The 26,001-nt window shown below is 45.6% G+C and overlaps 1 protein-coding gene across 1 annotated transcript in view; it reads left to right on the top strand.

The window, feature by feature from the left end:
- The first annotated feature begins 372 nt into the window (after positions 1-372).
- Positions 373-26,001, top strand: part of dnajc6 (DnaJ (Hsp40) homolog, subfamily C, member 6) — a 130,426-nt gene continuing 104,797 nt past the window's right edge. The window contains exons 1-2 of the mRNA XM_073063186.1: positions 373-511; positions 1,169-1,262. Coding sequence (XP_072919287.1) covers positions 1,232-1,262 — 31 coding nt within the window. The 5' untranslated portion in view covers positions 373-511; positions 1,169-1,231. The remainder of the gene's footprint in view (positions 512-1,168; positions 1,263-26,001) is intronic.

Here is a 26,001-nt window from a genome sequence, read left to right as displayed (position 1 = left end):
TGAACGACCATTTGCTTCCACAACTATACTCAGCATGAGTCAATGCCTTTAGCAGAAATGAAAAAAAAGAAAGAATGAAGGATTTTTTAAAAGATTAAAATACAATGAACTAAAAATGAAGATATATATTTTTCCAGGCCAATACATTTTAATAAAAGCAGAGGCAGGATTAAATTACCGAATTGTAAGTGAAAGGTTGGACGACTTTAATTGAATCAGTACAGCATGGTTGTTTTGTTATCAAGCAACGGCAGTTCCAGTATTGTTTTCCATGCCATCTGTCCGGGTTGTGCGTGTAGACGTTTGCTTCCTGTGCTTCTGTATGGCTCTGCCTACCGTGGCATAATCACGTAAGAGTGCTGTGCATCAGCAGCCTCGGATTATTGGATGGAATTGCTGTGACCTTTGACTGCATGTGAATGACAAATCAAAGGTCAGCATTTTAGAAATCCTGCACAATTCTACAGCTGATCCTGGGTCTGAAAGGATTTAACACTGACTGCAACTAAAGGTAGGGAGAATGATGACTAATTAGTTTATGACATCAAAGATAATAAACAAATAATGCAGAACATTTCAAAGATATCTCTAAAGAAGGCATACTGTACCAAAACATAAAAAATGCAAAACCTGCTCTCTGGTATTATCAAAAGGACAATGCTATTTTTAAACTTACGTACCAAATGATTAGACAGTATAAAAGGCTTTGAAATCCTTTATATCACAACAGCACTGCTAGCGGTTGTATTTTTGAATGCTTTTATCTAACTCTGTTTTCAACAGTCATTTTCTTAAATTTGTCAATACACAAATCAATTATTTCAAACAATTGGCTCTTTTGAATTCAATAATATTCTATTTTTTTGAATACAATGGAATGATAACTTAAGGTGGATATACTAGTTAGTTCAGTACAGAAAAAATATTGTGTATTTGTTCTTTTTAACATATATTAAATATCCGATTTCCTGCAAGGCATTGCAATCTTTTGGAATTCAATGCCTTACTGTACAGAGTGCCTCTATGCAAAAGAATAGGAATAAATGGTATCTGTAAAACAGGGATCACTTCCTGCATTGATAAGAGTACACATTCAATACTTTTCAAGGCAATGGTCATAATTCCTTCCCACTTGCTGTTTTTGTTTTCTTCTTCATCTGCATGACAGGCCGATGGAGATTTAGAGCTAATTACAGCCAGCAAAAGCAAGCCTGAAGCCTAGTGGAGACAAATGTGGAACCAAGAGAATACAAAATTGGAATGTGAGTGAATTTTAAATCTATTATAACTGAAAAAATGTTCATAATAGCTAGAAATATACAAAATGACATAAATTAATATTATTATATATTTTTCAAACAATATGCAGAACACAATGTGTTACTGAGTAACTAGATACTTTACTATATTTCTTTAACCATTGTGGCATTCTTGAAATGATGTAAAATTAAGAAAAAGTATTTCACAGCAGATATAATCTTACTGTTCTTTACTTCTGTTCTTCAGATTCCATGTTTGGTTTTAAAATTGATGTAACATCTTGAGGTTTTTCTGACAGGAAAAAAACATGTTTAATTTTTTAAAAATTATTTTATTGCCATAAATTCAGAAATGTCCAGTTTCTCTTGCAAAAGGAATCAGGATTTATAATCTTGTCTTGTCCTGGTTTACTGACTTGACTAAGGTTTTTGATGAGGTGTTGTAGGTGGTTGATGATGGTAGAGCTGTGGATGTTGTCCACATAGGTTTAGGCATTTGACAAGGTCTATCAAGGAAGGCTCATCCAGAAGATTAAGATGCGTAGAATACACAGTAAATTGGCCATTTGGATTCAAAACTGGCCTGCCCATTGAAGGCAGAGGGTGGTAGTCAAAGGGAGTTATTCTGGCTGGAGGTCAGTAATTAGTGGTGTCCTGCAGGGATTGGTACTGGGACCTCTGCTGTTTGTGTTGTACATAAATGACCTGGATGAAAACGTAGATGGGGGCTTAGTAAGTTTGCAGATGATATGAAGATTGCTGGTGTTGTGGATAATGTAGATGTGGGTAGCAAAGAATACAGCGGGATATAGATCAGTTGCAGACATGGATTGAGAAATGGCAGATGGAGTTTAACTCAGCCAAATGTGAAGTGTAGCACTTTGGCAGGTCCAATGTGAAGAGACAGTACATAAGACTATAAGACCATAAGACATAGGAACAGAATTAGACCATCTGGCACATCGAGTCTGCTCCACTATTCAATCATGGCTGATCCTTTTTTTTCCCTCTCCTCAACCCCAGTTCCCGGCCTTCTCCCCATAACTTTTGAGGCCATGTCCAATCAAGAACCTATCCACCTCTGTCTTAAATACACCCAATGACCTGGCCTCCACAGCTGCATGTGGCAACAAATTACACAAATTTACCACCCTTTGGCAGAAGAAATTTTTCCACATCTCTGTTTTGAAAGGGCGCCCCCTATCCTGAGGCTGTGCCCTCTTGTTCTAGACTCTCCCACCATGGGAAACATCCTTTCCACATCTACTCCATCTAGGCCTTTCAGCATTCGAAAGGTTTCAATGAGATCCCCCCCCCCCCCCTCCCAAAACATCCTTCAGAACAGAGCAGGAAACGTCCCTCGTATGATAATCCTTTAATTTCCTGGAATCATCCTTCTGAACCTCCTCTGGACCCTCTCCAACGCTAGCACATCTTTTCTAAGACGAGGGGCCCAAAACTGTTCACAATACTCAAGGTGAGGCATCACCGGTGCCTTATAAAGCCTCAGCATCACATTCTCATAGTGTTGAAGGCAAAACCCTTAACAGTGTTGTTGAACAGAGGGATCTTGGGGTCAAAGTTCATAGCTTCCTGAAAGTTGCTACACAGGTTGATAAGATGGCTAAGAAGGCATTTGGCATGCTTGCCTTGATTATTTGAGGCACTAAGTTCAAAAGTCAAGAAGCTATGTTGCTGCTTTATAAAACTCTAGTTAGGCTGCATTTGAAGTTCTGGTCACCCCATTATGGGAAGGAAGTCGAGGCTTTGGAAAGGGCACAGAAGAAATTAGAGGGCATGTGCTACAATGAGAGGCTGGACAAACTTGAGTTGTTTTCTCTGGAGTGGCGGAGGCTGAGGGAGATCTGATGGAGGTTTATAAGATTATGAGAGGTATAGATAGACAGGCAGTATCTTTTTCCCAGAGTTGAAATGTCTAATTCCAGAGGGCATGCATTTAAGAGAGAGGGGATAATTTTATAGGAGATGTTAGAGGCACGTTTTTCCACCCAATGAGTGGTCAGTGCCTGGCATGTGCTGCCTGGTGTAGTGGTAGAGGCAGGTATAGTAGGGACTATCTGGAAACGTTTAGATAGACACATGAATGTGAGGGAAATAGAGGGAAATGGACATTATGTAGGCATTAGGGACTAGTTTAGTTGGCCATTCAATTACTTATTCATTTGGTTCAGCGCAACATTGTGGGCTGAAGGGCCTGTTACTGTGCTGTTCTATGTCCTATGTTTTCAGCACAGACACCTTGACAATAAAAATCATTGTAATATATCACATGGGTTTCTTTTTTATCCTCAATTAACATTTAAATGTTAAAATCTTTAAACAACTGTATTGTGGAAATATGCCATGTTCTCATTGATTGTGAGACATGATGACCTTGTTTTGATGTACAGAATTCATACATCTGCTATATACTAAGAGGACATATCTGCACTGAAGAATTTGTTGGAATTGTTTAGTATTTTATATGGTGTCTTAGTAACATTGATCTCAAAATCATAAGCTTGTGATGTGCCTCAAATGTTATGCTTGTACCTGTGTCTTAGTTAAACACTCTAGGAAGGTATGTGCAAGAAATAACTGGTCTAAGTAGCTGGTTCACTGCCCTGAGTATTGTTTAGTGTTGAGCTAATGTAGCAGTCTTCCCACTTGTGAACATGCACCCACAATGCTTCAAAGTATTACCAGGGAAAATTGGGTCCAGGTTTCTTGTAAACTGAGAAAATGTTAGCTAATGAAATGATCCTAACTTCAAGGTTTGCTTCAGGCTCAAGAAAGGTTAAAATGGAGCTCAGTTTACAGTATGAAGACACAACAAATTCAGCATTTAGTTTATACTTTCACTAGGACCTTTAGAAGGATCAATTAAATGATACATTGATGTCTTAGGGACACCTTTTCCTGAGTGGAGTGAAAGGAATTTTGTCTTGGTCTGGAAGAGCGTATAAGATGATGTAAAACAAACTGTGTCATTTACACAATTTGTGCTTGAATTTAGAAACTACACTTACTACGGAATAGGTTAATTGGTCATTGTAAATTGTTCTGTGATTTGGCTAGTGTTAAATAGCTGGGTTGCTGGGCATGCAACTCATTGGACTGGAAAAACCCGTATCTTTAAATAAAAAAATAAAGGTTGGACAATTTAAACTCATGACTACTAGTATTTTCAATGGCTGAATTATTAAAGAAATTGACTAATTTATAATAATACTGGGAGTGTTCCCAAATTTGATCTTTATTTATATGGATTAATTATAGCAACGAAACAGCTGAGATTCACTCTGTACAAGTTGGGGAGGGGAATGACAATGAAAGTCTCAGGTTCCATTTGAGCAGCTGGTATTGAAGTGCGATCAAACGTGTGAAACTTGACTGATTCTTCTTGCCGTAAGTCTAGTAATGCTGTGCTTGCCCTGGGGCTAGGAGCAGTTAATTTATCTGGGTCTGACATTCAGGCCTGATAATCATCGCAGAACACTGCAAAGACAATCCATTTACAGACAGGCATTTTGATGAGGCAGAATTCATTTAAGATTAGTAATGTCAGAAACGAGCCACGCTCCCGAATAATGGCTTCAAGACAAATTCAAGGAAACAAAGTTTATTAACAGTTCTGCAGAGCTGGGTGCCTTCAGAGAAGGGAACCCTGAACCTTACAGGGCAGCAGGTTTTATCCTTCTTCCTTACCCCTCCCCTCCCTGACTCGGGAGGTACATAGTCTTATCCCATTCCATATTTGGAGTTGTTTTTTTACACATTTCTGTAAAACAATAGTCCATATCTCAGGGCTTCAATGATTCCACAAGCAGTTAATTTGTCAGGTGCTTCTGCATTCCTGCTTATCAGACATAATTAAATCACATTTGTTTTCTGACTTTAACCCCGACCTCTTTCAGAAACGCACATCTTAATTTTCTTCGACTCTCACAATTCCACCCTTTTTCTTTTTAAGATGTGCGTAGCAGCTAGCATTTCTCCTCTTTCCAGGGGGCCCACCGTCCTTCCTCCGCCCCCCCGTGGAGGGTCAACTTTCTTCTTTAATAGCATAAGTTTTAGCTCGTTTGTCCCATGTTGGGATGTCGCTACTGCCTGGAGCTGGAATATACTGCGCCTGATCAGTGTTCGTATACAAGGAATCAAACACGGCAAAAGTAAGAGAATCATTAGACCCCCGCCTGCTACTAGGAGAGCGGTGCGCCACCAACTACCTCCCAGTAGCCCGTCTAGCCAACTCATGTTCCCCAGGGATCACCAGGTTTGTACTGGCACGTGGGCCAGTTTCCGAATTTTGTCGGATATTTTTAACACGGCCTTTCCACTGTCGTCTATCTTAAGGCAACAGTTTGTAAGATTGAACTTCCCACATACCCCGCCTTCAGAGGCCAATAGGTAATCCACAGCCAGCCTGTTCTAGTATATTGCTGTTCGCATCTGACTCTGCTGTTTTGCCAACAGCTCCAATGCCAGTGCCGTTTGATTGGTTATCACTTCCACCACCGCCTGTAGTCTAATAATTCGGTTTAACATATAGATCAGTGTACGATATCCCCATGACCCATCCTGGGCCCAGGTTGCTGGTCCATAGTATTTAATGATGCGAGCTGGTGGCCATTTATCACCCCACTCGCCCATCTTTATCTCCTTGAGTAGCCCTTATTATAAACTTGGTAATAAGGTTTACTATTCTCCCAACATTCTTCTCTCTTACTTAGATCATAGCATTGATCATTCACATGCGAGTGGGACACAAATGATCCTGGGAACACCCTCTGCCCCACTCGTACCACGGTTCTGCACTTGTCACATTTCCCTTCAATTTCCCCGACATATAGAATCAAATATATTACAGTCAATAATGTTACAGTCCACATAGAGTTCATTTTTGCTGCCTTTTTAGCTTCACTACCAACGGTTCTTCACCGGGAACACAGGTCCACTCAGTGCGGCTTTCGGGCTTCACCGGTCCTTTTACCCTGGATGCGTGTGTCCACCCTTTTTCTTTTGTCCGTACAGCCGCCTCTGTTGTTAGCAGGACCTGGAAATGGCCTTCCCACTGTGGCTGTAACTTCTCCGGCTTCCAGGTCCTTACCAGAACCCAATCTCCAGGCACGATCTGATGTAAAGCAAAGTCGAGCGGCGGAGTCTGGGCCAAGAGACCCTTTTTCCGCAGTTCTGCAAAGGAACGGGACAAGGCCAGTAAATTGTTCTTTACAAATAAATCACCCCCCTGTAGTGTGGGATACCCCTCTATTTTATTCCAATATGGCAGTCCAAAGAGCATCTCATAAGGAGATACTCCTATGTCCTTCCGGGGCGCTGTACGTATTCTCAGGAGAGCGATCGGCAAACACTTGGTCCATGGAGCTTGGTTTCCAACATCAACTTGGTTAGCTGTGCCTTCAGGGTGCTGTTCATTCGTTCTAGTCTTCCCGAACTCTGGGGATGCCACGGGGTATGGTACTTCCATTCGATATCAAGTGCATCGCAAATTAACTGGTGCGTCTTGGAGGCGAAGTGTGTCCCCCGGTCAGAGTCTATGGACCCCACGATTCCATATCTGGGGATTATGTTCTCAAGTAGTATTCGAGCTACTGTGGGCGCATCTGCCTTAGTAGTTGGGTATGCTTCCACCCAGCGTGTAAAGTGATCCACGATTACCAATAAGTATTTCCATCTCTGCACTTGGGGCAGCTCGGTGAAGTCGATTTGGATCCTATGGAAGGGTCTCATGGCCAGGGGCTGGCCGCCTCTTGGGATGGATCGCATCACTTTCTTGTTTATTCGCTGGCACGTTGGACATCCAGTTACTTCTTGTTGGGCCAAAGTGTAGATTCCCTTGCATGCATATTCCCTAAGTACCGTGTCACACATTGCCTGCGCTCCCCAGTGGGTCTGTTGGTGCAGTTGTGGGAGTATGTTGCGGGTCACTTCCTTATTTAGCACCTGTCTTCCATCGGGGTTTCTCCATTTACCATCAGCGTCTTTCCGGGCTCCTAGTTGGTTCATGTTGTCAATCTCCATTTGAGTAAACACAGGCAGTTTAGTAAGTCCTTCTCTCACTGGTATCAAAGTCAGGAGTTGCACCGGTTCTTCAACTGCTGCCCGTTTGGCCTCCTCGTCCGCCAGACGGTTCCCCACAGCATCAGGTGTCGATCCTTTTTGGTGTCCGGGTACATGCACTACCGCAATTTCAGTCGGTAAGGCCAGGGCTTCCAATGTCATACTTATCATTTGTTCATGTGCCAGTCCTTTTCCCCTGGCCGTTATCAGTCCTCTTTCTTTCCATATCTTCCCAAATGTATGTACTATCCCATAGGCGTATTTGGAGTCAGTGTATACAGTTCCGACTCTCTTTACCAATATTATCAGAGCCCTTTGGAGCGTGTATAACTCACAGGACTGAGCCGACCATGAAGGTTGTGTCACACCCTTGGGGACCTAATTTCAAGTTTACCAGGGGTTCCTGCCGATGATTTTTCCCCAAGGGGTGGAACCCCTGACCTCCCTAGTCTTCATCTTCCATCATGGCATACGAGCGCACTTCTATGAGGCTTTGGACACAATCTCTACTCGAATTAGTTGTTGTCCCACCTCTGTCTCTGGGTCTACTCCTGCGTATTGTTGCCTATTTTTCTGAATCCTATCCAGGAAATCTGACGGGGTTTCCTCAGGATTTTGGTGACTTCCAAAGGCCTTAGTGAAGTTGTATCCCTTTGGCACAGCCTGTCGTATCCCTTTTATCATGTATTCGCGTACATATCGCATATTCCTCCTTCCGTCCTCCGATTGCTTATCCCATTGTGGGTCTACTAATGGGAATTTTTGTTCACCTGGTCCATCCTGGGGCTTCTCCCTTTCCCAGACTGCTATTGCAGCTTGTCTTATCATTTGCCTTTCTTGTGCGGAGAATAGGGTCCCCATTATTGAGTACATTTCATCCCAGGTGTAGGTATTTGGTCCCAGGAATTGGTCCAATTGTTCCGCAAGGCCCATAGGATCTTCTAACAGATTTTTCATCTCTTTCTTAAAGGTCCATACCTCTGTACTCGTCAGGGGAACATTTACGTAACCTGTTCCCCCTTGTGCCCCTCCCATTGGGACTTCTCGGAGGGGACACATTTTTGTTTCTTCGTCCTCTTTCTTCATCTCTTGGTTTTCTTTCCTTTTCCTCTCTGCCCTAGTCTCTCTTTTGTTTTCTTGGTCAGATTTTTGCCCTACCTCCTCTACTTCGTCTTCACCTTGCTCGGTGCCGACTCTCCTCCCTACTGCCGCCATATTATCTTCTCCCTCTGCTCCCATAACGGGTGCCGCTGGAGGCGCCGGAGGTATGTACGGAGGCGGTAAATTATCCAATACCTCCCACTTATTTCTTCTTTTATCTTCCTCTGCTCTGGTTTCCATCTTAAAGCTTTTCGTGGTCGCTCGGGGACTAGGCATCCAGCAAAAAGCATAATCGATTTCTTCTTGTTTTACGTTAGGTTTTGAGTTTACATATATATTTAGAGCCTGTTCGACCCAATCTTCATTGGAACCAAGTCTCGGCCACCAAACGGCTGTCCCTTGGATTGGTTGGCGGGACCACAATTCACAGTACTGTATCATCCTTTCCTTTGATTTTCCCTTTAACCTCCCACTTCCCCAGTCGTCAAACATGCGACCTAAGGGACTATCAGGAGGGACCCCGGGGTATTTTTCAGCGCTTTCTCTAGGTGTTCCCTTTTGTTTTCTCCCCTTTGATCCTGCTCCCCCCATTTTCGAGGACTTGCCCGGTTCCAATCCACCTGTACTTAGACAACCTTTGCCTTGTCTATCCCATACAGGAATTTAATTTGGTCGCAGCCTAGCTTAGGGGCTGCTCCTTTCCAATTCCGGAACCCTTTCTTTTTTGAGGACTTAAGCGATTCCCCTTCCACCCGTACTTAGACAACCTTTGCCTTGTCTATCCCATACAGGAATTTAATTTGGTTGCAGCCTACCTTAGGGCTGCTCCTTTCCAATTCCGGAACCCTTTGTCCCCGCGATCGCCCAGTAAGACCAAAGTCATCCTACCTGGGTCCTGTGCACAGAAATTACTCGATCGCTCACTGTCTCAACTGCCTCGACAACCCCTCTTTGTTTCCTTGAGTCCGCCGGATATCACTCGCTCAAGCCGCGCGGGGCGACAAGCAAGGAATCAGGGACTGCCGAACTCGGCAGGGTGCACCTTCTCCGATGTCCTTCCTTGCCCCCCTCACGGCTGGAGTGTGGATCCCGGACGAGCACCCCAAGTTGTCAGAAACGAGCCACGCTCCCGAATAATGGCTTCAAGACAAATTCAAGGAAACAAAGTTTATTAACAGTTCTGCAGAGCTGGGTGCCTTCAGAGAAGGGAACCCTGAACCTTACAGGGCAGCAGGTTTTATCCTTCTTCCTTACCCCTCCCCTCCCTGACTCGGGAGGTACATAGTCTTATCCCATTCCATATTTAGAGTTGTTTTTTTACACATTTCTGTAAAACAATAGTCCATATCTCAGGACTTCAATGATTCCACAAGCAGTTAATTTGTCAGGCGCTTCTGCATTCCTGCTTATCAGACATAATTAAATCACATTTGTTTTCTGACTTTAACCCAGACATAATTAAATCACATTTGTTTTCTGACTTTAACCCCGACCTCTTTCAGAAACGCACATCTTAATTTTCTTCGACTCTCACAGTAACAAAACTGTTTAGAGAACCAATAATAAAATGGGGGAAATGCATCAAAGGAAATCTAATCATTTAAATGTTAGGAGTTCAGATCTAGATAAGAAAAATAAACATGTGCGAGTCATGGAGAGGCAGGAAGAACAGCACTGGCTTCAATCTGCCCAGTTGTAGAGCCTTGGAATGCAGACACAAAGGGCTGATGAGTTAAAACAACTCCTCAATAGGTTTGACAATTGCTCTTCTGTTTACACACTCCTCAGCACCAACCCCTCCCCTCCTCTCCACTCCAATTCAACATGTGGAAGAAGAACAAAGGCTACCTCTGTCTACAATCCCTCCTTCCCCTGCACCTACCATCCACACTTCCACATACCGACCGCCATTGTTCTGATCTTCAGCTTCCCCAGCTCCCCAGTCATTATGGACTCGCCTTCACTACTGAGCAGGTGAGAAGGGCTCTGGGGAGACTCAGACACGGCAAGGAATCAGCACTAGATGGTGTGAAGGAGAGTGCTGAGTTCTGCAGCGCATTTTCAGTCCAAGTCTCAGCCTGGAAAGGGTCCTGACTGTGCGGAAAACGTCACCTGTGATTCCTGTACCCAAGAAGGACAGAGCAAAAGACTTGATTGACTACCGTCCAGTGGCCCTGAGCTCACTCATCAAGAAGGCCCTAGAGAGGTTGGTCCTGGCTCATCTCTGACCCCTGGTTGGGTCAGCCCTTGATCCCCTGCAATTTGCCTACCAGGACCACACTGGAGTTGATGATGCTGTCATGTACCCTCTGAACAGAGCCTACTCCCATCTGGATAAGCAGGGCAGCACTGTGAGGATCATGTTTTTTGATTTCTCAAGTGCCTTCAATGTCACACAGCCCTCATTGCTGGGGTAAAACTCCATTCAATGCAGGTTGTCACTTCCACTGTATCCTGGATAATGGACTACCAGACTGGCAGAGCACAGTTTGTGCAGCTTCAGAGCTGTGTGTCAGACATGGCTACAAGCAGCACTGGGACCCCACAGGGGACTGTATTGGCTCCCTTCCTGTTTACCCTGTATACCTCGGACTTCAGATACAACACTGAGTCATGTCATCTGCAGAAATTCTCTGATGACTCGACAATAGTTGGAGGTATAAAGGGAGGATGGAAGGATGAATACAGAGCCCTGGTGGAGGACTTTGTCACATGGTGCAAGCTAAATCATCTGCAGCTCAACATCAGTAAGAGAAAAGAGATGTTGTTGGACCTTAGAAAGACTAAGGTCGCACTGCTCCCTGTTACTACTGATAGTGAGGATGTGGATGTGGTGAGGACTTACAAGTACTTGGGAGTGCACCTGAATTGAGTGGAGAACCAACACAGAGGCTGTGTACAAGAAGGGCCAGAGTCACCCCTGCTTCCTGCGGAGACCTTGGTCCTTTGGAGTATACAGGCCTTTCCTTCACATATTCTACCAGCCTGTTGTCGCCAATACAACAGTACAGGGTGTGCTAGAGCAACAACATCAACACAGATGACACCAACAGGCTCAATAAACTGATTAGAAAGGCTGGCTCTGTTATAGGAGTCAAATTAGACACACTAAAGGCTGTGGTAGAACACAGGACCCTCTGGAAAGTCCTGGCAATTCTGGACAATGCCTTTTCCCTTCTGCATGCCACCTTGGCTGAACGGAGGAGCACTTTCAGTGTTAGACTAAGACAACTGTGCTGCTCCAAAGAGTGCTATATGAGGTCATTCTTACCCTCCGCCACTAAGCTCTATAATGAGTCAACCTATAGCCAGGAAAGTGATGACCCCATCCTGCTATTAACCTTTGTTTACCAGAGCTCTGGTTAAGCTCTGTTTAGTTCCATTTACCACACCCTGCTATCGCAGTCAACCTGTGTAATACTGAGCAATTCTACCTTCATTTCTTATCCGGACAGTTTGAATGTTGACCTATTACCATATAATATTATGGTAATTCTTGCACTACCATCTTATCAATGTGAACCTGGAAATCTTGTAAATCTTGCATATTTTATTTTTTAAGGAAATGATTATTTTTTTCTTTTCTTACTTTTCATCTGTTTGTACATCACAGATATTTGGCTACAGGCTACTGTGACACTGCAATTTCCTTTTGGATCAATAAAGTATCTATCTGTCTACAGCATGTGGGGAGCTCAATGTGAGACAATATGGATTGAAGTGACACAAACATATACAATAAATTGTATAAAATGTGGATACTAACTCCAATCATGTTCCTCCTCTCCCCAATGTACTGATTTGTGTGGCCGTATTGTTTCACAAGCAATTATACTTTTCTGGTGCTTCATACAATAGCCTTTGCAACTGAATGTGAATAGTGAAAGGCTTTAAGAATCTGTCATTCTTTAACAAATATGCTGGTGAGCATTAAATGAGATTTTCCTGACTAAATATTCAAATACTTGATATAGTACATGCTATTAAAATGGCGATGAAATTTCTGTTTATGCAATTATTGTTGGCTATAGACTGCCCCAAGCAGTAGCTACTATGTAGGACAGAGGCACAATGGGGCCTATAAGAGGATACTGTAATCAGTGTGGGTGATTGTAATCTTCATGTACCTTGGACATACCAAATTAAAAATAAATGTCTTGAGAATATCTTCAGTCACTGTGTTAGTGATGGTTGCTAAGAACAACTCATTATGGAACCAATCAGACAACACATTATTTTTGACTTTGCTATGTGCAGAGAGGATTAATTCATTGTCTTTTATAGAGGAACTTCTGCAAAAAGTATTACAGTGCGTTAGAATTTCACAGCCTGAAAATAAGAAACATATGTCCAAATCTGGTGACTTAAATGTAAGTAAGAGTAATTACAAAGAAGTGAAGGTACTGCTGGCTAAAATGGAACTGGAAAATAAAAAGTAGATAAGCAGTGGAAGGTACTTAAGGACGTGCTTCATAATTTATCATCTGGTGCGCTCCATTTAGAAACAGAGACACTGTAAGGAAAATAGGGAAATGTTAGAAACCAGCAAAGAATAATAAAAAAAACAAGAAAATAGAACAAGAACATGAGAGATATATGATATCATTAAGAGCTTCTACAAGGACATAAAATAGAAGAAGGTATCTTAAGCTCCCAGGTAGATGAAAATGGGAGATTAATCAATGGGAAATAAGGCAATGACAGAGACCACAAACACATCTGCCATCTTCATAAAAGACACTAAAACCATTTACAGTCATTTTAACACAGAAAACTATGTCAGAAAATAAGATACTAGGCCAGTGAGCTAGACATCTGTTATTTGGAAAGTGACTGAATCTACAATTTATAGTAGGAAATTTGGAATAAAGCAATAGTATGGTATTATGAAAGGAAATCATGTTTGGCAAAGTTCTTTGAGGTTATAACAAGCAGGTTGGATAAAGAAGATTGAATGTATTCAGACTTGCAGAAGTGATGCACCATCAATAACTCTTGGAGACGTGAGGCAAGATATAGGCTTTTATTGGCTGGAAGAAATAACAAGAAGCAATTGACCACCACACTGTATCCTGGAGACTGAGGCCGGGGCGGTGTCCCCTATCGCCTTTATACCGGGGTCTGTGGGAGGAGCCACAGGAGCAGTCAGTGGGGGAGCGTGTCCAGACAGGTATATGTAGTTCACCACATTCACCCCCCCTTTGTTTTAAAAGAGAGTCCCCATGGGGTGAAGTTTCTTACAAGTATATTTACAGGTTAAGTCTATCAGGTTGTCGAATCTGTCGCTGCGATCTACGTAGCACCAGCTGTGATTGCACAGGTGCCGGTGGTGATTGCACTGGAGACGGTGGTTGTGCTGGTTCCGGCCTAACTGGAGGTGTCAGCCCACTAGGCGTCAGTGATCTCTCATGCGTGTGTGAGGCACCTGGTATATGCGCGTGCGAGACGCCTGGTATAGGAGTGTCGTGAGGAGTCTGTGTAGGGCTCAGTGTGCGCGGTGTCACCTCGGGTACAGGGTTCATAGTTACCGTGGAGTGTTCAGGGTAGTAGTCTGCTGCTCCTGTGGGCACCAGGTTGCGGACGGAGACCGTGTCCTCCCGCCCATCAGGTAAGACCACGTAGGCATACTGGGGGTTCGCATGTAGAAGGTGAACCCTCTCGACCAGCGGGGAGTATTTATTGCTCCTCACATGTTTCCGGAACAGCACTGGCCCTGGGGATATCAGCCAAGCCGGTAGGGTGGTCCCAGTGGCAGACTTCCTGGGAAAAGAAAATAGGCGCTCGTGAGGGGTGGCATTGGTGGACGTACATAACAGGGAGCGGATAGAGTGGAGTGCCTCAGGGAGGACCTCCTGCCATTGAGAGACCGGCAACCCTTTTGACTTAAGGGCTAAAAGTGTGGCCTTCCACACTGTGGCATTCTCCCTCTCCACCTATCCATTTCCCTGGGGATTATAGCTCATGGTCCTACTAGTAGCAATGCCCCTAGCCAGCAGGTACTGGCGCAGCTCGTCACTCATAAAGGAGGACCCTCTATCACTGTGAATATAGCAGGGATATCCGAACAGAGTGAAGAGCTGGCGCAAGGCTTTTATGACGGACGTGGCAGTGGTGTCGGGGCAGGGGATGGCTAAGGGGAACTGCGAGTACTCGTCGATAATGTTGAGAAAGTAGACATTGCGGTCGGTGGAGGGAAGGGGGCCCTTAAAGTCAACACCCAGTCGCTCAAAGGGGCGGGTGGCCTTGATAAGTTGTGCCTTTTCAGGACGGTAGAAGTGCGGTTTGCACTCAGCGCAGACTTGGCAGTCCCTGGTCATCGTCCTGATGTCCTCAAGGGAGTACGGCAGATTCCGGGCTTTCATGAAATGGTAAAATCGGGTGACCCCCGGGTGGCAAAGATGTGCATGGAGGGCCTATAGCCGGTTGAGCTGTGCGCTGGCACACGCTCCCCGGGATAGGGCATCAGGGGGCTCATTGAGCCTTCCAGGCCGGTACAGGATATCATAGTTGTAGGTGCAGAGTTCTATTCTCCACCTCAAAATTGTATCATTTTTGATTTTGCCCCGCTGTTGGTTGCTGAACATGAACGTAACTGAGCGCTGGTTGGTCAGCAAGGTGAACCTTTTGCCGGCAAGATAGTGCCTCCAGTGCCTAATAGCTTCCACTATGGCCTGGGTTTCTTTCTCCACCGCGGAGTGCCGAATTTCATGGCCTTGAAGGGTACGAGAAAAGAATGCTACTGGCCTGTCTGCCTGATTGAGGGTAGCAGCAAGCGCAAAATCGGAGGCGTCACTCTCTACTTGGAAGGGAATGGTCTCGTCCACCGCATGCATCGTTGCTTTGATAATGTCCCCTTTAATGCAGCTGAAGGCCGCGCAGGCCTCAGCAGAGAGGGGAAAAGTGGTAGACTTGACCAGGGGGCGGGCCTTGTCTGCGTAATGAGGGACCCATTGGGCGTAATAGGAAAAGAAGCCCAGGCACCGTCTGAGGGCTTTGAGGGTGGTGGGAAGAGGGAGTTCTAACGGGGGCGCATACGGTCAGGATCAGGGCCAATGACCCCGTTCTCCACGACATACCCAAGGATAGCGAGTCGGGTGGTTCCGAACACACACTTGTCCCTGTTATAAGTAAGGTTCAGGGCTTTGGCCACTTGGAAAAATCGTTGGAGGTTGGCGTTGTGATCCGACCAGTCGTGACCACAGATGGTGATATTATCCAGATAGGGAAATGTGGCCTTCAGTTGGCACTGGTCCACCATCCGGTCCATTTCCCTCTGGAAGACAGAGAGACCATTTGTGACACCGAAGGGGACGCGCAGGAATTGATAGAGCCTGCCGCCCGCCTCGAAGGCAGTGTAGGGGCGGTCCTCTGGGCGGATGGGGAGCTGGTGATAAGCGGATTTCAGATCTATTGTCGAGTACACCTTGTACTGAGCTATCTGGTTGACCATATCCGCGATGCGGGGTAGGGGGTACGAGTCAAGCTGCGTGAACCTATTGATGGTCTGGCTATAGTCCACGACCATCCTATTTTTCTGCCCAGTCCGAACAACAAACACCTGGGCCCTCCAAGGACTTGTGCTTGGCTCGATGATCCCCTCCCTGAGCAGCCGCTGCACCTCTGACTGAATACTCCTGCTTTTAGTTGCCACAGGTTTACAGTCGGGGGTCAGGTTGGCGAACAGCGGTGGGGGAGGGATCTTGAGGGTGGAGAGGCTGCAAGTGGTGTCAGTAGCGCAGCTGTCGGCATGGTGCTGGGTGGGATGTGTGGTTCGGTGTGTGTGTGTGGTCAGTAGCGGGGTATATGACGAAGTCCCACAAAACTGAGGATTCCTGACAGTGAGTGGTAGGAGGGGCCCGTCATATGCCATAGTCACACTTTCGAGATGGCTCTGGAAGTCCAGCCCCAATAGCACCGGTGCGCATAGTTTAGGCATGACCAGTAGCGCAAAGTTTTCCTATTACGCCCAAAGTTCCGATATTCTGTGCCCTGCACCACCAATGTCGCTACACAACCCACCCGGATGTCTGTGGAATACAACCCAGAAGCCATGGTGACCCTCTGGCTTACCGGCCGTGTCACCAGTCCACAGCGTTGCACTGTGTCCGGGTCAATAAAACTCTCAGTGCTGCCCGTGTCAAACAGGCAGCTAGTCCTGTGCCCCTCCACCAGGATGTCCATCATTGACCTTGCAAGCTGGGTGTGGGGCGCTTTGGTCGAGGGTTACGGAGGTCAGAGTTGAACCGCCGTCTTGGTGCCCAGTAAGCACCGGTGGGTCGGCGGCGGGGCGAGGTGGCGCCGACAAAGATGGCCGCCCCCATGTTTCGCATGAGGCGGGCAGGCAAGATGGCGGCCCACATGCCTCGCACGAGGCGGGCAGGCAAGATGGCGACCCCCATGCCTTGCACGAGGTGGGCAGGCAAGATGGCGGCCCCCATGCCTCACACGCAGCGCTGCCTGACCCCGCTCGTGGTTCAGACTTACAGACCTTGGCGAAATGGCCCTTCTTCCCGCAGCTGGAGCAGGTTGCTTCTCGGGCCGGGCAGTGTTTTTGGGGGTGCTTTTCGAGTCCGCAGAAGTAGCACTGCGCGGACTTGCGACTGGCAGCAGCTGTGGTCGGTTTCGGGGAGTTCGTGGACTCGTGACTGGCAGTGGCGGTGGTGGATTCGCTCGCAGGTGGCGGGGTCTGCAGTGTCCACGGAACTGGCGGGGGATTGCGCAGCTGGACAGCATCAGCGTTGTGCAGAGCAGCCTCCAGCATGTCGGCCGTTTCGATCGCCGAGCGTTAGGTAAGATCGGCATTTTCCAGCAGCTGCTGGCGCACGTACACTGACCTGATCCCCGTAACGAAGGCGTCTCTTACCAGCAGCTCCGAATGTTGTTCCGCCGTCAGTCCTTTGTAGTCGCAAGTTCGCACAAGTGTCTTGAGGATCATGGTGTAATTTTTCCGGACGTAAAATGCTTTCCATGTTTTAAAACTTCCAGCCAATAAAATAGATGCACCATCAATAACTCTTGGAGACATGAGGCGAAATATAGGCTTTTATTGGCTGGAAGAAAGAACAAGCAGCAATTGACCACCACACTGCATCCTGGAGACTGAGGCCGGGGCGGTGTCTCCAATCGCCTTTATACCGGGGTCCGTGGGAGGAGCCACAGGAGCAGTCAGCGGGGGGGGGGGGGGGGGTGTGTGTCCAGACAGGTATATGTAGTTCACCACAAGAAGGCATTTGATAAGATGCCACACAAAGAAGCAATTATGATGTAAGACTCTTGGAACTGTTGGTAATATATGAGCGTGGTAAGGACTGGCTAACTAAGGGCAATGAATCTAGTTCAGGCTAATAGTCTGCAGAGTTATCTGTCTCAGGGAGCACTGAGGACTGAACCTTTGAACACATTCAAGGAAGAGAATCAGATTTTGTTTATATGAGAGTCAAGTATTAAGAGAACAGGCAGGGGTGCGAATCAGAGGCTAAACTCAGCCATGATCTTATTATATAATGGAGCAAGCATGAGGGAAATTTGGCCAGTTCATGCTCCCACTTCTAATGTTCTTAAACATTCACAGTTCAACAGTTTTCATCATGTGCTTTTTTGGTAGCAATATTACTTATTTTGTGTTTTCATTTGACCTTTAGTGGAAGTTGATAACAATGGAATCAGAACATATTTGAAAGAAACTTCTCATAACAGGGATTACACTGTCTCTCCTCTTTAATGTAGATGGAAACATACTTACAATCAAAGAAGTACAACAAAAACATATAACAATCATTTCCATAATTACAGATTTGATCTTGTTCATTCTGAATAATAAACTCAGTTGAAGCTGGAACGTAACCACTGAATGGTAACATCTCTTTTCAAGATGAGTCAGTCCTCTTTTACAACATCAGTCATAGATTCATACAGCACAGAAAGAGGCCCTGCAGTCCACTGGATCCATTTCGATTCAGGTAAGAAATTTCTGATTCCAGCAAATGCTCACGTGGTCCAGTTGGTGACAGGGACAGACAGCATCTCCTGCAATATTGACAATGTTTCATCAAATGACATTCATTCACATGAACCACAGGTGCAATTGGTCCTGGGCAATTATTAGCACATGTCTATAATTAACTTCTTGTACAAATATAGTATTCTCTACTTCGAAGTGGTGATCACAGCTTGGGCATCACGTTGTTCCTTCATCTTCATGTGTTTGGAGCCGCTGTAGAACTAAGCTCTGGCTTCATCAAATCTGAATGCATTTTGAAACATCTGTCAATGAGGAACTCAGCAAGTGTCTGTTCTGTGGTTGAAAGTGGTGTACTCTGATGCTGGGTGAAGTTATGTTCAATTGCCTCAATTTCACTTGCTTTCATCTTTTCCAGTCTATCTTCCATGGTCTGAGCCACTCTTGATTCCAGCTGTTTGAAGCTGGGTGATAAGGTCTATATGCATTTACCCTATCCCTTTCCTTCTGCACAATGCAGCGAGTCGAGCAAAAGTGAAATCAGTTCCACTGTCTGACTTTGGAAGACCATGTGCAGTGTGAAGTCTTCATTTGAGATGTACAAGTTCCATAGGAACTGCTTCTGTCCACATTGAATACGCATCCATTACAGTAAGGATCCTTTTCCCATTAATAGATCTGCGCAATTCACTTACATCCAGAGACAAGTGTTGAGCTTTCCATCCGTGCTGGGTTGAGCATTGAGCTAGCAACTCAGCCTCGTAAAAAAACAAGGAAATGCTAAAGAGACAGCAGGGACAGAACGCACACCCTGATGGGCTGTTTAATGCCGCCGGAGATTTTAACCACGCGAACCTCAAGTCAGTGCTCCCCAAATTCCATCAGTATGTGGACTTTGCAACGAGGGGGGCGAACGCATTAGACCTGGTATACACAAACATTCCCGACGCGTACCAGGCAGAACCCCACCCCCACCTCGGTTACTCAGACCACATCTCTGTTATGCTAATCCCAGCATACAGACCGCTCGTCAGGCGCTCCAGACCAGTTCAGGAGCAGGTGAAAACCTGGCCAGCAGGAGCCATCTCTGCTCTTCAAGACTGCTTTGAGAACACTGACTGGCACATGTTCAGGAATGTTGCAACCGATGGCGACTCTACCAACTTAGAGGAGTACACAGCATCAGTGACCAGCTATATCAGCAAGTGCATTGATGATGTTACTGTGTCCAAGACCATCACTATACGTGCTAACCAGAAGCCACGGATAACCGCGGAGGTGTGTGCGCTGCTGAGGACCCATGACTCTGCCTTCAGAGCAGGTGACATGGCAGCCCTAACAACAGCGAGGGCCAAACTGTCCCGAGCCATCAGAGGGGCAAAGCGTGCACACGCCCAGTGAATCCACAGCCACTTCCAGGACAGCGGCAACACGCGGCGCACGTGGAAGGGCATCCAGGACATCACCAACTACAGGACAACATCGCCTGACTGTGCAGGTGATGCCTCCCTCCCAGATGCGCTGAATAACTTCTGCACCTGTTTTGAGGCAGAAAATGATATGGCAGCGAGGAAGTCCACCCCTCCTGTGAATGACCAGGTGCTGTGTCTCTCCGTGGCCAACGTGAGAAGAACCCTGTGCAGGGTCAACCCATGGAAGGCTGCTGGACCAGACAACATCCCTGGTAGAGTGCTCAGAGGATGTGCAGACCAGTTAGCAGATGTTCTCACTGACATCTTCAACATCTCCCTGAGCAGCGCCACCATTCCAACGTGCTTCAAGGCCGCCACCATTGTCTCCATGCCAAAGAAGTCTTCAGTGTCCTGCCTAAATGACTACCGTCTCGTTGCACTTACATCCATCATCATGAAGTGTTTCGAGAGGCTCGTCATGAGGCATATCAAGACCCTGCTGCCCCTCTCACTGGACCCCCTGCAGTTTGCGTACCGTCCCAACCGTTCAACAGACAATGCCATTGCCATCATCCTCCACCTGGCACTAACCCACCTAGACAAAAAAGACACATACATTTGGATGCTGTTCATAGACTTCAGTTTAGCATTCAACACAATCATCCCTCAGAAACTGATTGGAAAGCTAAGCCTACTGGGCCTGAACACCTCCCTCTGCAACTGGATCCTAGACTTCCTGACTGGGAGACCTCAGTCAGTCCGGATCGGGAGCAGCATCTCCAACACCATCACACTGAGCACGGGGGCTCCCCAGGGCTGTGTCTCAGTCCACTGCTGTTCACTCTGCTGACCCACGACTGTGCTGCAACACACAGCTTGAACCACATCATCAAGTTTGCCAATGACACGACCGTGGTGGGTCTCATCAGCAAGAACAACGAGTCAGCTTACAGAGAGGAGGTACAGCAGCTAACGGACTGGTGCAGAGCCAATAACCTGTCTCTGAATGTGAACAAAACAAAAGAGATGGTTGTTGACTTCAGGAGGGCACGGAGCGACCACTCCCCGCTGAACATTGACAGTTCCTCAGTAGAGATCGTTAAGAGCAACAAATTTCTTGGTGTTCACCTGGCGGAGAATCTCACCTGGTCCCTCAACACCATCTCCATAGCAAAGAAAGCCCAGCAGCGTCTCTACTTCCTGCGAAGGCTGAGAAAAGTCCATCTCCCACCCCCTATCCTCATCACATTCTACAGGGGTTGTATTGAGAGTATCTTGAGCAGCTGCATCACTGCCTGGTTCGGAAATTGCACTATCTCAGATCGCAAGACTCTGCAGCGGATAGTGAGGTCAACTGAGAAGATCATTGGGGTCTCTCTTCCCACCATTATGGACATTTACACTACATGCTGCATCCACAAAGCAAACAGCATTATGAAGGACCCCACGTACCCCTCATACAAACTCTTCTCCATCCTGTCATCTGAGAAAACGCACCGAAGCATTTGGGCTCTCACGACCAGACTATGTAACAGTTTCTTTCCCCAAGCTATCAGACTCCTCAATACCCAGAGCCTGGACTGACACCTTACTGCCCTATTGTCTTGTTTATTATTTATTGTAATGCCTGCACTGTTTTGTGCACTTTATGCAGTCCTGGGTAGGTCTGTAGTCTAGTGTAGTTTTTTCTGTGTTGTTTTTTACGTAGCTCAGTCTAGTTTTTGTACTGTGTCATAAACACCATGGTCCTGAAAAAACATTGTCTCATTTTTACTATGTACCGTACCAGCAGTTATTGTCGAAATGACAATAAAAAGTGACTTGACTTGATTTGACTTGGGTTGCTGCCCGATGTGCCACAAGACATGGAAAGGAACAACAACTGTAGGTAGATTGCTGCTAAACTCGTGTCATGGCTCAAATTCAGTCCCAGTACCTTCCTGTAACTCAGCCACTCCTGGCCACCAAATAAATGTGACAAGTTGCTTAATGTATCGAACACCCCATGGAACTGCTTCGGAATAACCTCTCTTCTTTGTAGCAGAACAACAGCTCTGGATTCCCAAAGAACAACAGCATTCTGGATGAGTAGTTGGTGACTTGCTCTGTAATGTTGTCCGCAGATGTGTCATCTTCTCTTTCTACTTCCTATCCATGTTGTATACCTACAACAAGAGAAGAGACTTGCTTTGTCATGGTAGCAAGCTGTTGATTTGCAGCAATAATGACCCAAGCTCAGCCTGTAATAGTATCACACATGAGGATGCCATTAACTAACTCTGCATCCACATCCGATTGTCTGCTCCTGTAATTCCAGGATACAGCCAGTGTTAATGGCTACGTCTGTACTCTGGCATAGGCCAACAAAGGCACCCTCTCAAACTTAACATGAATATTGAAATGCTTCAGGCAGGCAACCTCTTGTGGAAATTCACCACATGTCCATATCAGGTGGTTGTGTAATAGATTTTAAGAAGTCTTGCAGGCTATCCAAAAGAAGTCATCAAAAGGAAAATGTCCAGTCACAGATACATGTTGGAGAGCTTTTACAACAAACAGACTTTTCTTAAAAACACTTCTCCGTAGATAAAAATGAATCAAGTTTTGTTTCTTACAAAAGTGGAGGATGGAAACTGAAGAAAGGCAAAGCACTGGCAGCCCCAGGCAGCAAAATGTTCTTTGCTCTAAATAAAAACACAAAATGCTGGCAGAACTCAGCAGGCCAGACAGTGTCTATGGGAGGAGGTAGTGACGATGTTTCGGGCCGAAACCCTTCATCCCGAAATGTCGACACTACCTCCTCCCATAGATGCTGTCTGGTCTGCTGAGTTCTGCCAGCATTTTGTGCTTTTATATATTTCCACCATCTGCAGATTCACTCATGTTCTTTGCTCTAAGTTTGTTTGTAAGCTTTTGGGAGAGATCTTGATGCACAACCATTTCCCATTCTCCAAATTGTGTGACAAAACCGCACCACTGCAGTTAGGTAATGCAGCATGACTTCACTGAAAAATAATGAACGAACACTGAGCTCAGCAGCAACTGTCTTAACTCTCGGAACTTGCATGCTGTTTTGCGATTCAGCAGTTCCTATAGAGGTCCAGGCATGGGACGTGAATATGACATAAAATGTCCATTGTAATTGCTAATTCTTAAATCAGTCAAGTTGATGGAACGAGATTCATCCAATACTGCTGTAACCTTGTCCTCAGCTTGGTGGAGTCCATCAGTTCAGTTATAGCACTGCTGGAGCAGGGAAAGTATGTCTTTCTCCAATCATCCCCTTGCTTCTCAGAATCAATTTACACCTTCCAGCTTCTCCTTGTGTTTATTTATCTTTCTCGACCTCAAGATGTCATCTGTCACCTATGGCATCTGGCAGACTTTGGATGTCGCTGCCCACTGTCCTCTGGAAACTGCTTGGAGCTAAAGCTGTCCTGAAAGGAAGCTTGTTATATTATAGAAGCCCAAGGTGAGTATAAACTGTGGAATCCTACTTTGAGTCTTAGTCCAACCTGTGATATGCCAAAGCTTGTGAATCTCTGTCATCTGACCACCTGCATGAACAATCGTCAACCAGACGTAAAGGGTACTGGCATACCTGCGTATGCATGTTCATGTGTGTGAGGCTCTGCACTATACTGCTCAATAGACTCCATTCTGCTAGGTTGCCTCTTGATACCACAATTAAGGCAGGGATTCAGTTTCTTCACAGTTATATTGCAGTTGCAATGACTATTCTCCATCAGAAAGGTCTTCCTTTACCCTGAAGATGCAGAGGACCTGCGCCATGCTTTGGTAACATCCTGAACCTTGTCTGGGTAACATTACAAGTTCTTTCTTTGCCCACTGGACTGCTAAATCTCAATTGCCTGGGCAATATCTGTTGCTGCTTGAAATTCACTTTTGTCATGCCAAGCAGCTTCATTTGAATGTGTACATTTAAAATTGAACAACTTCTGCAGTATTCAACAATCCATTGCAAATCCTGCAACAGTTCCACTTGGCAACTGTTTTCAACTGTTAAACTCATGCATTGCCTTATAGGACAGGGGCCCAGTGCATGTTGATACTAATTTAACCAATTTTCAAATGTTTTCTTCTGAGCTCAGTCAGTCGGTGCCAATTAAGAAGACAAATACTCTTCTTCACTTTTGCATTTGCAGCAAAAAAGTTTACATATTCAATCCAAGAGTCAACTGAATAGTTTAAAGCATCTGAACTGTTAATTATTATCATCTTTACTGACACAGTCACAGAACTGATGCAAAAATAACAGGCTGTATCAATGAAATTGAACAGTAAACCATGCATTTCCACTTTTCAGAGAGAAAAAAAGCAACTAAGTCACACAAAAGGCAAGCACTGCCTACTCATTCTAATCCATCTTCTTTCATTGCTCACTTCTCAGTTGCTTCGCCTCCACCGCATCTGTTCCCAGGATGAGGCTTTCCTTTTCAGGACATCAGAAATGTCCCGCTTCTTCAAAGAACAGGGTTTCCCTTCCTCTACCAATGATGCTGCTCTCATCTGCATCTCCTCAATTCCATGAACATCCACACTCACCCCATCTTCCTACCGCCTTAACAGTAGTAGAGTTCCTCTTGTTCTTACCTACCACCCCATGACCCTCCAAATCCAACACATCATTCTCCAAAGGGATCCTACCACCAAACATATCTTTACTTCACCAATCTCTCTGCTTTCCGCTGGGATTGCTTCCCTTGTTCATTCATCCCTTCTGGTGCTTATCCCTGCAAGTGGCCAAAGTGCTACACCTGCCCATTCGCTTCCTCCCTCACCTCCATTCTGGGCTCCACACAGTTCTTTCAGATGAGGCAACATGTCACTTGCAAATTTGCTGGGGTCGTCTATTGTGTCCGGTGCTCCCGATGCAGTCTCCTCCACATTGGTGAGACCTGTCATAAGTTGGGGTACTGCTTTGTTGTGGACCTCCACTTCATCTGCCAAAAGCAGCAATTTCCAGTAGCCAAATGTTTTAATTCCTATTTCCATTCCCATTCTGGCATGTAGGTCCACAATCTTCCGTGATGAAGCCACCCTCAGGGTGGAACAGCAACACCTTATATTCTGTTTGGATGGCCTCCAACCTGATGGCATGAATATCAATTTCTCCTTCCGGGAGAAAAAAATTCCCTCCCCCTCCCTTCTTCTTTTATACCTCACTCTGGCCCCTTACCTCTGAACTCCACCTGGTTCCATCTTCCTTCCTTTTCTTCTATGATCCACTCTCCTCTCCTATCAGGTTCCTTCCTCTCCAGCCCTTTACCCTTCCCATCTACCTGGCTTCACCTATCACCTTCTAGCTATCCTTCTTCTCCTCCCCCCACTTTTTTATTCTGTCACCTTCCCCCTTCCTTTGCAGTCCTGAAGGAGGGTCTCACCCCAAAACATCGACTGTTTATTTATTTTCATAGATACTGCCTGACCTGCTGAGTTCCTCCAGCATTTTGTTTGTGTTACATCTGCAGAAGTTCTCCTGTTTATCTCCCATTGCTGTCACCCAGGCCTGAAACCAAAAGTAAAATGACAATATATTGCTAACTCATAAGTGCTAATCACTAAAAATAATGAACTGGTGAATTTTGCTCTAAGAGGTGAACTGTTTGAAAAAGTGGTGTAAAAAGATATGCAGTCGGCCCTCCTTATCCAGGGAGGAATTGGTTCCGCGACCTTCTGTGGATACCAAAAAGCGTGGATGCTCAAGTCCCTTATATAAAATGGCATAGTATTTGCATATAACCTACGCACACCCTCCTGTATACTTTAAATCATCTCTAGATTACTTATAATATCTAATACAATGTAAATGCTATGAAAATAATTGTTATACTGTATTGTTTAGGGAATAATGACAAGAAAAAGAAGTCTGTACATGTTTGGTACAGACGTAACCATTGTAGCTCTTCTGGGAATGCAGACGCCGCCTCAGCATCAGCCGATCCTGATTCTCCCGTGATCTTTAAGTTCTTGAGGCTGTAATGCTTTACACAGCTAGCCAGCCATCCCTTACTAGCCTTAAACTCCTTCCTCTTGCTCACAAGATGCGAGGCGAACAATGCCCAAACAATGAGTGCTGGAGAGAGAACTTCCGGGTTTTCCCAATTCACAGTTGGTTGAATCCGCGCATACGGAACCCGCAGACACGGAGGGCCAAGTGTATCTTTGA

This window comes from Hemitrygon akajei, chromosome 12, assembly GCF_048418815.1.
Source record: "Hemitrygon akajei chromosome 12, sHemAka1.3, whole genome shotgun sequence".
NCBI lineage: Eukaryota > Metazoa > Chordata > Chondrichthyes > Myliobatiformes > Dasyatidae > Hemitrygon > Hemitrygon akajei.
The sequence above is the reverse complement of the archived record's forward strand: the minus strand, read 5'-3'. Positions and strand labels throughout refer to the sequence as shown.